Source organism: Gorilla gorilla, chromosome 5, assembly GCF_029281585.2.
Source record: "Gorilla gorilla gorilla isolate KB3781 chromosome 5, NHGRI_mGorGor1-v2.1_pri, whole genome shotgun sequence".
Lineage (NCBI taxonomy): Eukaryota > Metazoa > Chordata > Mammalia > Primates > Hominidae > Gorilla > Gorilla gorilla.
In genome coordinates this window covers 37,802,995-37,815,502 of record NC_073229.2, presented here as the reverse complement: position 1 = coordinate 37,815,502, position 12,508 = coordinate 37,802,995, and the positions used below count along the sequence as shown (strand labels likewise).

The following is a 12,508-nucleotide window of genomic DNA, read 5'->3' as shown; positions in this document are numbered from 1 at the left end:
CCTGTTGGGTGGAAAGTGATCACTCAGACCTGTAACAGATATAGTGTGATGGGTCCAGATCATTTAGTCTATGGAGGTTAAAAATGTATAACATCCCCTCAAAAGGCTGAGCTGTGAATTGCCTATCTGGTAATGCCTGAGGAAACCAGGGTAGTCCAGGCTGCTTGGATTGCACTGCAAGTCCCCGAAGACGGTTAGGCAGGCATCCCATCAGTAATGACCAAATGATTTCTGCATGGTCTTATCCAAGAAACAGCAGCTGGTATGTTTCACCTGTGTCTTGTTCCTTCCTCTCTTCACAGTGTGTGCTATCAGCGGGTTCCATGGTACCCCACGGTGCTAACCTTCATCCTGTCTGCTTTGTGGCATGGTGTCTACCCTGGGTACTATTTTACCTTCTTAACTGGAATTCTTGTCACATTAGCAGCTAGAGCGGTAAGTGTGCTTTAGGCCTAGGGTCTTTCCCCTTAGTAATCTGATGCCTGCATGTTTGTTATCTGTTGGGTCCTAGTAGGGGTTGGGGGTGGGATGTGAAGGTGGGAGTGATGTTTTGAAAAATCAAACAATATGCAAGAGTCTTCCCATTAGAGAAATACTTCAATATGTAGGAACCTCTGGAGTCATTACAAAAATGGTTAACCATTGTATGTTCGTAGTTTGTGAAACAAAAGGAATTTTAGGGACAATGTTTAGTACCCTAAGAGATGAAAACATTTTTAATTGTTAAAGTCTGTGAACAGTCTACTAATTACAGATGATGATGATTATTAATTAATGTAGGCACCATAGGACTTCAATTTGCTTATACTTTGCTTAATTTCTCATTTCATTGCCCCGAGCCTAGAAATAACTCACAAAGTCTCTTGAGCAGTCAATGAAATAGCGGCCACGGGAAGTGAGTCTGTTGGAGGTTAACCTCATGTGTTCACACGCCCAACGTAGTTAGCTTAGTTTGTGTTTATGACTTTTGTAAATTTGGTTCTCTAGGATTTTTCAGGAGCCTGCAGTTTCTCTAGATTGTTCTGCAATTTGCTTGTTGTAGAGCAGGATAATAAAGAATAAAACTCTCCTTCGAGAAGGAGACGAACATGCATAGAAGTAATTGCGATTCAGTGCTTTCATTGCCAAATACAGGAGTTTTGTATTTAATTTTGTTTTAATCTTTGATTGTGATTGTGGTCTTCCTTATTTCTGATGTTAAGAGTTTTTATTGACGTTGGTTGAGCCATATTTTGGATGTGAATTCAGGAGCCCCCACATAGCTATCCACTCACCCTTTAATTCGTTTATCCTGTGAAGATTTCAGGACCCCTACTGTGTGCTAGTCAGTGTTCTAGGTGTTGGGATACCACAGTGAACAAGACAAGAGTCCCTCCCCTGAGGATCTCTTGTTTTAGTTAGACATAGGTGTGCTGGAATATATATATATATATATATGAACAAAGTGGATTACTGTTCATGCTGGTTAGGATACTTTTGAAATTAAGTGCATATTGTACATATTTGTTCATAGAAAACAGGGAAGACATTTTCTTCTCTCCTGTTCATGTAACTATTTAGATTATAAAAGAAAACTAAAGAACAAGTGGTCAGGCCAAATTAAGAAATAAAACTTAGAATTCTGTTTGCTAACATATCCAGAGTATTATTCCCTCAGGTGTCTTTTACTCTATGGTTTCAACTGGCATAAAGGCTCAGATCTGTGTAGAGCTTTTCTTTTGGATGGCCTGGAAACACTATTCACAAACGAATTAGGTAGGGGATAGAGAGGAGAGAGTTGATAGAACAGTGTTTTTATTTTGTCTAGAAGGAGATTGAACTCAACAGTCATAAAGTGTCTTCAGACCCTAGAAATGACCCAGTAAAATCTCATAGCAGATGTGCAGCATTGCTTGATGGGTGGACCCCGGTCTCTGTCCTGAGGAACTTAGGGCTGAGAGGCAGCCTTGGGCACTGATGCGTCTTCTGCTTTGGGGCTGACCTGCCTATCACCTAGCCATTGCTTTCAGCTCTGCCTTTGACCTGAATCTGGAAACTGAGGGTCTCTCTAGAGGCAGGTCTAGTCACATGTGCCAAAAGATCTACAAAGGAGTATATCTGTCGACCTAGCAATTTCCATTTCAAAGAATTGTCTCTTTACCTAAGTCTCAGTTTATTTATCTGTAAAACGGGAATCATGATGCTAACATAATAGGCTTGATGAGAGAATCAACCAGAGATGAGCCATGCAAATCATTAGCACAGGCTTGGCACAGAGTAAGCACTCAACAAATGGTAGCTGCTTGTATTAGTAGTAATAGTAATATTATTTGTGTTATCATTACCTGAAGGAAGTAAATAGGAAACAGGGCAGAGATTTATTTACAAGGATATGCATCACATAATTGTTTATAATAGCAAAATGGGATGGGCAGACAAGCTAACTTTTCCAAAATTAACTTAAAATTATATTGGAGATTAATATTTACTGGCATGGAAAAAAGTGCATGATATATTACTAAATGAAAAAATGAGCTAGAAATTATATTGGTGCCATTAAGAATATTAACATGGATACATATGAATAGAAAAAGCTTGGATGGCTCTGTGCCAAGTTTTTAAGTGATGCTTTGCTTTGGGAGGTGTTAAAAAAGAGAGAAATTTTTTTTTTGTTTGCTTAGTCGTTTGACCATTTTTCTACAGTGAACACGTATTATTATTATTATTATTTTAATAAGAAAAATTGGCCAGGCACGGTGGCTCATTCCTGTAATCCCAGCACTTTGGGAGGCCGAGGCAGAAGGATTGCTTGACCCCAGGAGTTTGAGACCAGCCTAGGCAGCAAAGTGAGACCCACATCTCTACAAAAATTTTTTAAAACTTAGCTGGGCATGGTGGCATGTGCCTTTAGTCTCAGCTACTTGGGAGGCTGAGGTGGGAAGATCACTTGAGCCCAGGAGTTTGAAGCTGCAGTGAGCTATGATTGCATCATTGCACTTCAGCCTGGGTGACAGAGCAAGATTCTTTCTTTAAAAAAAAAAAAAAGAGTCCTGGGCCGGGCACTGTGGCTCACACCTGTAATCCCAGCACTTTGGGAGGCCAAGGCAGACGAATCACGAGGTCAGGAATTCGAGACCAGCCTGGCCAACATGGTGAAACCCCATCTCTACTAAAAATACAAAAAATTAGCAGGGCATAGAGGCAGGTGCCTGTAATCCCAGCTACTTGGGAGACTGAGGCAGGAGAATCACTTGAACCCAGGAGGCAGAGCTTGCAGTGAGCTGAGATTGCGTCACTGAACTCCAGCCTGGGCGACAGAGCAAGACTCCCATCTCAAAAAAAAAAAAAAAAAAAAGAGTCCTGATGGTATTTGTAGTTGAAAATACAACTCAGATGTTGGTTATCTTCTGTAGCCCATGTTCCTGTGGCATACTATCTGCATGCACAGAGTAAAAGTTATTTGTTTTTCACCCCCTCCTCACTACTGTTGCCTGTGTTGGCCTGCAGGTCAGGAACAACTACAGACATTACTTCCTTTCTTCAAGAGCTCTCAAGGCTGTGTATGATGCAGGCACCTGGGCCGTCACTCAGCTGGCTGTCTCTTACACGGTAGCACCCTTTGTGATGTTGGCAGTTGAACCGACCATCAGCTTATACAAGTAAGTTTCCATTGTTCTCAGTTGCCATCTAGTAAACGACTCTGTTTTCACTGTGTTTGACTTAGGAGGCAGTAAATTGAATGAAGCAGTCCTAAACACTTCTAACTGGGGCTTCAGTGTGGGAAATGTCCATAGAAGCTTTAAGAGGAAATGGCTGTCCTGGAGACGCCAATGTACAAATTCCGATACATGTGAGCACTGTTCACAGGAATCCCTTAAGCCATTCAGAATGTTATTCAGGGACCCCCTCATGGCAATATATTTTGAAGGGATGGACCCTGAGTAAAAACTCAGAGGGTGAATTTGCTGCCCTTAGCTCTTTCTCCTGGGGGGTAGGCTGTACTGGGGACTATGAGGTGTTCTGAGAGCAGGACAGAAATGGAGGCAGGAGCGGGGGGTGCGGCTGAGGCTGTCATTGCCTGATCGAGTGGTGTGCAGAAGGACTCCCTGGTGAGGCTGGTGGGGGATTTATGCTGCCAGTTGCATGTGTTGGAGGCATGTATGTGGAATTGAGGCTGGAGAAGGAGGAGGCTCGCACCGCAGACCAATCTTTATAGTCAAACACCTGTGCTCCAGGTGAACTGCAAACCTCTAATTGCTGACTTTTATTCTTTTACAGTTATGTGTAATGAATTGTATTTCTCCACTGTTGTGAAGTGGTTGAGCACATGCTGTTGTGAACTGATTGTGTGTGATCTTTGACAAGTTGTTAACCTCTTTTACCTGTGTTTTCTCAACTGGAAAATGAGGCTGAGAAGAAAATTCACCTCAGAGCACCGTCTCTAGTACTGAGTGTTAGAATTAATGAGGTAAATGTGCAGAGGGCTCTGGCCAGTATCTGGCATATAGTCTGTACTTAATAAATGCTACCTTGTATTATTTAATGAGTTGCACAGGCTTTTCTAGGTTAACTTTGGAACATCGTATCATTTTTTAAATAGTTACTTAGAAATAAACAGTGCAAACACACCTTCTTCCTAAGTTGGGAATTCCCTATAGCCGATGGAGGGGTCATGAATGGATTGAAGAATTTTTTACTACTCAATATGTGTATCAGTGTCTATAAGTGGGATGATTTTTTTGAGGCTATAGAAGACAAGGTTGAGGGAACCATATAACACTCATTAATGAAGTCCATGCTGTTACAATATATGCTTTTATACTACGAGTTAGGTGATAAGAAGTTATGTCAATATAACATGGAAGCTGTACTGGTTTATACCCAAATTTTTCTATGCAAAGGGGTGCCAGAAGAGTGGGAAGAGAATTGTAAGCTTCAGCCAAAAAGAAGCCCTCAGTTCAGCTGCCAGAGAGATAGGAGTCATTTCAGTCCTAGATGAGAAACCCAACATGTGTGGCCATTGAGCATTGGAAATGCAGCTAGTGGCACAGAGAAACCGAATTTTCAATTTTATTGAATTTTAATTAATTAGACTTTTAACAGCCACATGTTGCCAGCGGTTATTCCAGATTGATTACACCTCAAACAGGAGCCCCCTTCACTGGGGCTCCCTCCTCAGAGAGGCGTATCCCCAAGCCAGCATTCTGACTGCTTCTGCCTCCTTGTGCCCACCTAGGGCAGCCCCACATGCTTCCGGCTCCAATTTCATTCCCATTTACCAGTGCCCTGAAGCCAACCTTTGCCCTTTTGTCCTCTACATTTTTAACATGCCCAGAAGCAGCCTTTGGCACCATTGAGCTGTCTGCAGGGGCTGTCCAAATTGTCTCCTTTAAAGCTCTGTTTTTGTTACAGAGTCCTCCTAGGTTTTGAATTATCTATTTCTAACATGATTTTTTTTTTCCTGTAAGCCCTGGTATTCTAAGCCCCTGATATTGCCTCATACAAGATTTTTAAGGAATATATTGATCATATTATAGCAGAAGTGCCTGTATTCCACTCAGTATCATGTAATACCTGTAGTGTGCTAGGCATTGTGCTAGAATCTGGAGCTAGAATGGAAAGCAAAATATAGAAATCATTTCTGCTCTCACTGGGGTGATAGCTTGATGGAAAAGACAGGGAGTAATTGACAAATGTATAAATACATGCTGAGATCATACTCTGAGTGAATGGTATAGAGTTTTAAGAGAGTGTGTAACAGGAATCTGCCTCAGCCTAGGCACTGGGGGCATCTTTTTGAGCTCAGTCCTGGAGGTTGTGCAGTGGGAGTGAAGCAGGCTCAGTATGTGTGAGCGTGGTGGGCAAGGAGGGCATTATGGGCCATGCTCCAGACTTGGAAACAGCCTGGAAAAGCCCCGTCATGTAGCCCCCCATAGTGTAGCACGAAGCTCCGAGCACTGAAGACCAGAGAAACGTGAATGTGGGCAGAACATAGAATCCAAGGTGGAGGGAGGTGAGCTGAGGAGAGTGGCGGGGTAGGTATCAGTGGTCCTGTTTATCGCATGAGGAAGTGGAGGCTCAAGAGAGGGTGAGTAACAAAATTTACACAGCAGCTAAATGTTAAACCTGAGTTTCAGACTCAGTGTTCCCTTAATAGCAATATCAGTAGTGGAGTTACTAAAAAGTTCTTTAGGAGAAGTTATTTTGGATGCAAACTACTGCTTGGTGATCACAATAGGTGATTTGCTAGTGATAATATTGTGTTTAACCAACTAAAGCATAACAACTAGGCGTAGGCAGGAACTCAAGGGGCAGAATTAAATTATCAAGTAGCTTTTCACTTCTTTTTAAAATCAACCCACAATATTTTTTTAAAAACACCGTTGTTTAGGATGAAACAGGAGTTGACATTTTTTGGGTCAAGTAGGCCTATTTTAGATGAACCAACCTAGGATATTTTCTGGTTTCTAGTTATTTATTGAATTTAAGTTTCCTGTCTAGATCAGCTGTGTCCAATAGAAGTTTCTATGATGGTCGGGCGCGGTGGCTCATGCCTGTAATCCCAGCACTTTGGGAGGCCGAGGCGAGTGGATCATGAGGTCAGGAGTTTGAGACCAGCCTGGCCAGCATGGTGAAACCCTGTCTGTACTAATTATACAAAAAATTAGCTGGGCATGGTGGCATGTGCCTGTAGTCCCAGCTACTCAGGAGGCTGAGACAGGAGAATTGCTTGAACCCGGCAGGTGGAGATTGCAGTGAGCTGAGATCACGCCATTGCACTCCAGCTGGAGTGACAGAGCGAGACTCCATCTCAAAAAAAAAAGGAGTTTCTATGATGACGGAAATGCTCTACATCTGTGCCATCTGAGATGCTGGCCACCCAACATGTGTGGCCCTTGAGGATTTGAAATGCACCTAGTGGGACAGAGGAACTGAATTTTCAATTTTATTGAATTTTAATTAATTAGAATTTTAACAGCCACATATTGCCAGTGGCTATTCCAGATTGATTACACCTCAAACAGTGTTTTCATAATCTTTTAAGAAAATCCCTGAATCTGGCGAAGAAATAAAATTGCATAGCTTTTTAGTGAAGGCAGGCCTGGTTGCGTTCCAGATCTGTTCCTCCCCTTGGGCTAAATTCAGTAGCTAGCAGTAAACCACAGTTGTATGCAAACCCTTTTCTCAGTAGATCCTCATTGCTTAACATTGAAATTTCACTTGTACTTCGTTGTTAGGTGTAGTCAGTGTTCAGTCTAGAGTGGCTTCAGATCTCAGCCTTAGAGTGCTCAGTCTAACTTCTTTAAGTTGTAAATGAGCCCAAGTGAATACTTAAATATATTATGAAAGAACCTTTCTATGAAATCATTTTGAAAAGCAAATTCACATACATCATTTTGTCTTGAATTGGATAACTCTTTCTTAAATTCAGTGGGTAATAACGTTAGAATTTGTTTTTCTATTTGTTTTTTGAGTTGGGGTCTCCTCCGTTGCCGAGGCTGGAGTGCAGTGGCGCGATTGTGATCTCAGCTTGCCCCAGCCTCTGCCTCCTGGTTCAGGTGATCCTCTCACCTCAGCCTCCCGAGTAGCTGGGATTACAGGCACGTGCGACCGCACCCGCCTAATTTTTTTATTTTTGTAGAGATGGGGTTTTGCCATGTTGCCCAGGCTGGTCTCAAACTCTTGGACTCAAGCAATCTACCCACCTTGGCCTCCCAAAGTGCTGGGATTACAGGCCTGAGCCACTGCACCTGGCCAGAACGTTAGAATTTGCGTAGAAAGTTTCGTAGATGGCAAACTCCTTGAGAGCAGGAACCCTGCCTAATTCATCTTTATATCTGAGTCCTTAGGTCAGTGCCTGACATGATCAATAAATGTTAGTTTAGTCTTTCCATAATAGATGAAATATTCCTTAAAATTGTAGAGAAATATGAAATGTCAGAAGAGGTTACTAAACCTTACTAGGTGTTTTCCACTTGATGTTCAAAGTAGCTGGATTTTACCTAATGTAATTGTTCCAGTGTAGATTTGGCCACATATGAAAGATTAAGGCAAAGCTCAAGAACAAAGTATGACATATTTTGGATGTGCATATTTTGAAAGCTGGAGTTACCTATGGCTAGGGTGTGCCCATGAGAATCCCAGTCTATACCTGTTAAATCACCGTGTTTATCTGTGGAGCGCTTTTTCCACGCTCAATAATGTCTTGGTTTAGACAGTAGATTAGATGGTCACTTGCTGTTGCTGCTTACCCCTTCCCTGGTTAAACAGCTGTTAATCATGTGCTTGTCTTGTTTCCATTCCCACATGGGAAGGGGTGGAGGCTGATGCCTTTTTGTAGATCCAGTTTATTGTTTTGCATATCCTAAGCAGTAAATGCGTATTGAAAGGATAAATGAATGCATGTATGCTTGCTTCTGTTCGAGCTCTTCACTATTCTATAAATATTGTCAGGGAGGCATTCCTCCTGCTAAAGGATGGGGAAGTTTAGGGGCATATGTGAGTTATCTGATTCTAATGTGCCTGACCTTGTAATCACAGAAGTTGGGTAATGATGCATAAATCAATTGTGCTTTCCCCCCTCCCAACATTATTTTCCTTTATTCTTCAAAAAGCATTAGGGAAAGTATAAGTTGAACCTTTCCAAATGGATCTAGAACAGTTGTGCCAATGCAGCTGTTTCTAATTACTTGCAGGTATTGATATGCCCAGTATTTATTGGATATCTACATTGTGCATACTGCTGAATACTACGCTTTGCAATAGAAGTCCACAAACGTCAAAAGCAAAACTTGTTTTTTTTATTAGTTTAGATGACAGTTATTTTTAGGGTTATGGACTGGATTTTCAGAATTGGGATTCTTCTGGCTCATAAGACACAAAAGAAGAACCTTTTATACTTGAGTAGAGCAATGGGTTAAAGTGTTAGTTGCATTGTGTTTAAGGAATAGAATACAGTCATATGTTGCTTACCAACAGGGATATGTTCTGAGAAATGCATCATTAGGCAATTTCATTGTTGTTTGAACATCATAGAGTGTACTTGCACAAACTAGATAGTATAGTCTACTATATACTGAGGCTATATGGGATAGCCTACTGCTCATAGGCTGCAAACTGGTACAGTATGTTACTGTACTGAATACTGTAGGCAATTTGAACACAATGATAAGTATTTGTGTATCTAAACATAGAGAAGGTACAGTAAAAATCTGGCAAAGATAAAAAAGGATACACCTGTATTACTTTGAATGGAGCTTGCAGGCCTGGAAGTTGCTCTGGGTGAGTCAGTGAGTGAGTGGTGAGTGAATGTGAAGGCCTAGGATATTACTGTACACTACTGTAGACTTTAGAAACACCATACACTTAGTCTGTACTAAATTTATTAAGAAAACTTTTCCTCAATAATAAATTAACCTTAGCTTACTGTAACTTTTTTTACTTTATAAACTTTAAATGTTTTAAAAACGGACTCTTTTATAATAAAACACTTTGGTTAAAACAAACATGGTGGCCGGGCATGATGGCTCATGCCTGCAATCCCAGCAGTTTGGGAGGCCGAGGTGGGTGCATCACCTGAGGCTGGGAGTTCGAGACCAGACTGACCAACATGGAGAAACCTTGTCTCTACTAAGAATACAAAATTGGCTGAGCGTGGTGGCGCATGTAGTCCCAGCTAGCTGGGTGGCTGAGGCAGGAGAATCGCTTGAACCCGGGAGTTGGAGGTTGCGGTGAGCCGAGATCACACCATTGCACTCCAACCTGGGCAACAAGAGTGAAACTCCATCTCAACAACAAACAAACAAACAAACAAAAAACCAAAACAACAACAACAAAAACGTGGTACAGGTATACAAACATTTTTCTTTATATTTTTTGTAACCTTTTTTCTATTTTGTTTTTTTACTTTTGAAACCTTTTTTGTTAAAAATTAAGACACAAACACCCATCAGCCTAGGCTACACAAGATCAGGATCATCAATATCACTGTCTTCCACCTCCACATCTTGTTCCATTGTGGGAGGTCTTCAGAGGCAATAACACGCATGGAGCTGTCATCTCCTGTGATAACAGTACCTCTGGAATCCCTCCTGAAGGACCTGCCTGAGGCTGTTTTACAGTTAACTTTTTTTCTTAATATGTAGAAGGAGTATACGCCAAAATAACAATGGGAAAGTATAGTATTGTAAATATATAAACCAGTTACGTAATCATTCATTGTCATTATCAAGTACTATGTATTGTATGTAATAGTATGTGCTGGCCTTTTATTCAACTGGCAGCATAGTATTGTTTACACCAGCATTACCACAAACATGTGAACGATGCATTACACTATGACGCTAAGATGGCTACGACGTCACTAGGTGATAGGAATTTTTCAGTTCTATTATAATCTTATGGGGCCATCATCATTAATGTGGTCCATCATTGGCTGAAATGTCATTAAGTGTCATATGACAGTATTGGGTTTGAATTTGGTCTTGGGAGTCCTTAGGCTTAGAATATTGGGGGTGTCTGGCTGTCGTGGGGTTAATTCTCTTGGTTAGCCTGTTATGTCAATGGGACGGTACCGTGTGTATCCACAGATGAGCCAGTTGGTTTGCCCTGCCCAGTTTTGTGGTTTCAGTCTATCTGTGACCCGCTCACCTACCAAAGGGAGTTATCTGTGGAGCAGATTGAGGGAAGCCTGAGTGTAGACAGGTCTCCTACTGCCAAAAGCGGTGCTCTCACTTGTCATACTGTAGGTGATATAATTAGGTGATGTTTCCCATCTACATCCTTATTTGAAATATAATTTTTGTATATTTTTATTCCCAGGTCCATGTACTTTTATTTGCACATCATAAGTCTCCTGATAATACTGTTTCTGCCAATGAAACCACAAGCTCATACGCAAAGGCGGCCTCAGACTCTGAACTCTATTAATAAGAGAAAAACAGATTGATACCTCCAAGAGAAGCGGAACAAGCAAAACTGCAGAACGTTCGAAAGATGAGATGACAAGGCTTCAAGGGCTCCTCCGGTGGCTTAGAGGCGATGTTTACATGCATCTTTATTTTGTTCTTTTTTAAAGTGCAGGGAGTATTTTTATAAAGCCTTTTTGTACAGATAATCGGCCATGTCCAGGTTATTGCTTTTGATATTTTATAGGACATTTGAGTGGTGTGGCGGTGTGTAGAGAATGTGCCAGAGCTGCAGAGACAGTCCATTCTGGGCTGCTGGCTTTTTGCCCTTCCTGCATGATTTCCAGCTACTGTGACCTGGATGCTGGGAACCCAGGCATCGGCTCCAAAAATTAGAAGGCGAGTGCTGAGAAGACTTGTCACAGGTTTCTCAAATCAGAATATACTCAGACATAGTGGTTCCCTGGGAAGCCCCAGACCCTTTGACTTGTGACATTACTGGTTTGCAGACATAATAACTACACTCAGAGGACCATGGAGGCAGAGGGATCATGGTTTCAGGGCACTGAAAACTCTACGAGCCAAGAGGACTAGTGCATGGACTGAAAGTCAGACATGTCCTCAAATAGGCTGTATTTTCTTTCCAGGAATGTAACCTTTCCCCTTTTTCTTCTGACCTGAGCCAAGATTGGAAATCAGAAAGTCTCCTGTACATGGAGCTGAAGAGGGGCTGCTGTTTTCCGAATGTTTTCCATTTCACAGGTGCCACCTGCTTGCCTGGGGTTGGTCTTGAGAAGACACCCAAATGTTCATGCCTCAGAAAGGCAGCAGAATGCCTTTTAGGAAATTTTTTTTAAAGTAATTTGAAGTTATATAGAAGTTTGGTAAGAAGAAGCAGTTGTTTCTTTTCTCCCTCATTTCATGGAGGTGTTAATGATCATGGCTGGCCGTGATGTACACATGGGCTGATTTTCATTTTTTCAGTTTCATAGCTGAGAAATTCAGCTTTGTTTTAGTTGAATCATCATATTGGAAAGCAGACATTGAAAGTTTTCTTTTCTATCTTTGTTATGAATGTGCTATGGCCCCTTTTGGAGACTTCTATTGGGTAATATTCTATGTGAGAGAAGGAAACTTGGTATTAAATGTTGTGGAAAATAATAATGATGATAATAATAAAGTATATGCTGCAATGGTGTACTGCCAATCAGATTGCTTGGGAGGAGAAAATTTATTCAAATCCAATGATAAAAAATTAGTTTCTTATTGAATAAACAGTATGTTCCTATATAAAGGAAATGTTTCTGATGGGAATAATTGCTTTTTGTCTGTGTCAATAGAGACTTGATGTTCAGAAGCCTGTGTGTGTGTGTGTGTGTGTGTTAACAAATGTGCACCAACTTAAGGTTTTACTGTATATTTCAGGCCCTTGGGTGTCTTGTGTTTTGGTATAATTTCCTATCTTTATTCCCAACTTTGCAGGTAGGATTTTACCCCCTTTCACAGATGAGGGTACTGAGAATCAGAGAGACATTTGCCAACTGCCCTAAGATCACAGCATTAGTGGTGGAGCTGAGATTTGTGTCCAAGATGGTCCCATGAAGACGATCAGCTGTGAGTCT

General features: G+C 41.4%; 1 protein-coding gene across 3 annotated transcripts in view; it reads left to right on the top strand.

The window, feature by feature from the left end:
• Positions 1-12,180, top strand: part of MBOAT1 (membrane bound glycerophospholipid O-acyltransferase 1) — a 117,329-nt gene extending 105,149 nt beyond the window's left edge. For all 3 annotated transcript variants that reach the window (XM_004043326.5, XM_055391279.2, XM_055391278.1), the window contains 3 exons: positions 303-435; positions 3,487-3,638; positions 10,801-12,180. In XM_004043326.5, coding sequence (XP_004043374.1) covers positions 303-435; positions 3,487-3,638; positions 10,801-10,927 — 412 coding nt within the window. In that variant the 3' untranslated portion in view covers positions 10,928-12,180. The remainder of the gene's footprint in view (positions 1-302; positions 436-3,486; positions 3,639-10,800) is intronic.
• The last annotated feature ends 328 nt before the right edge of the window (positions 12,181-12,508 follow it).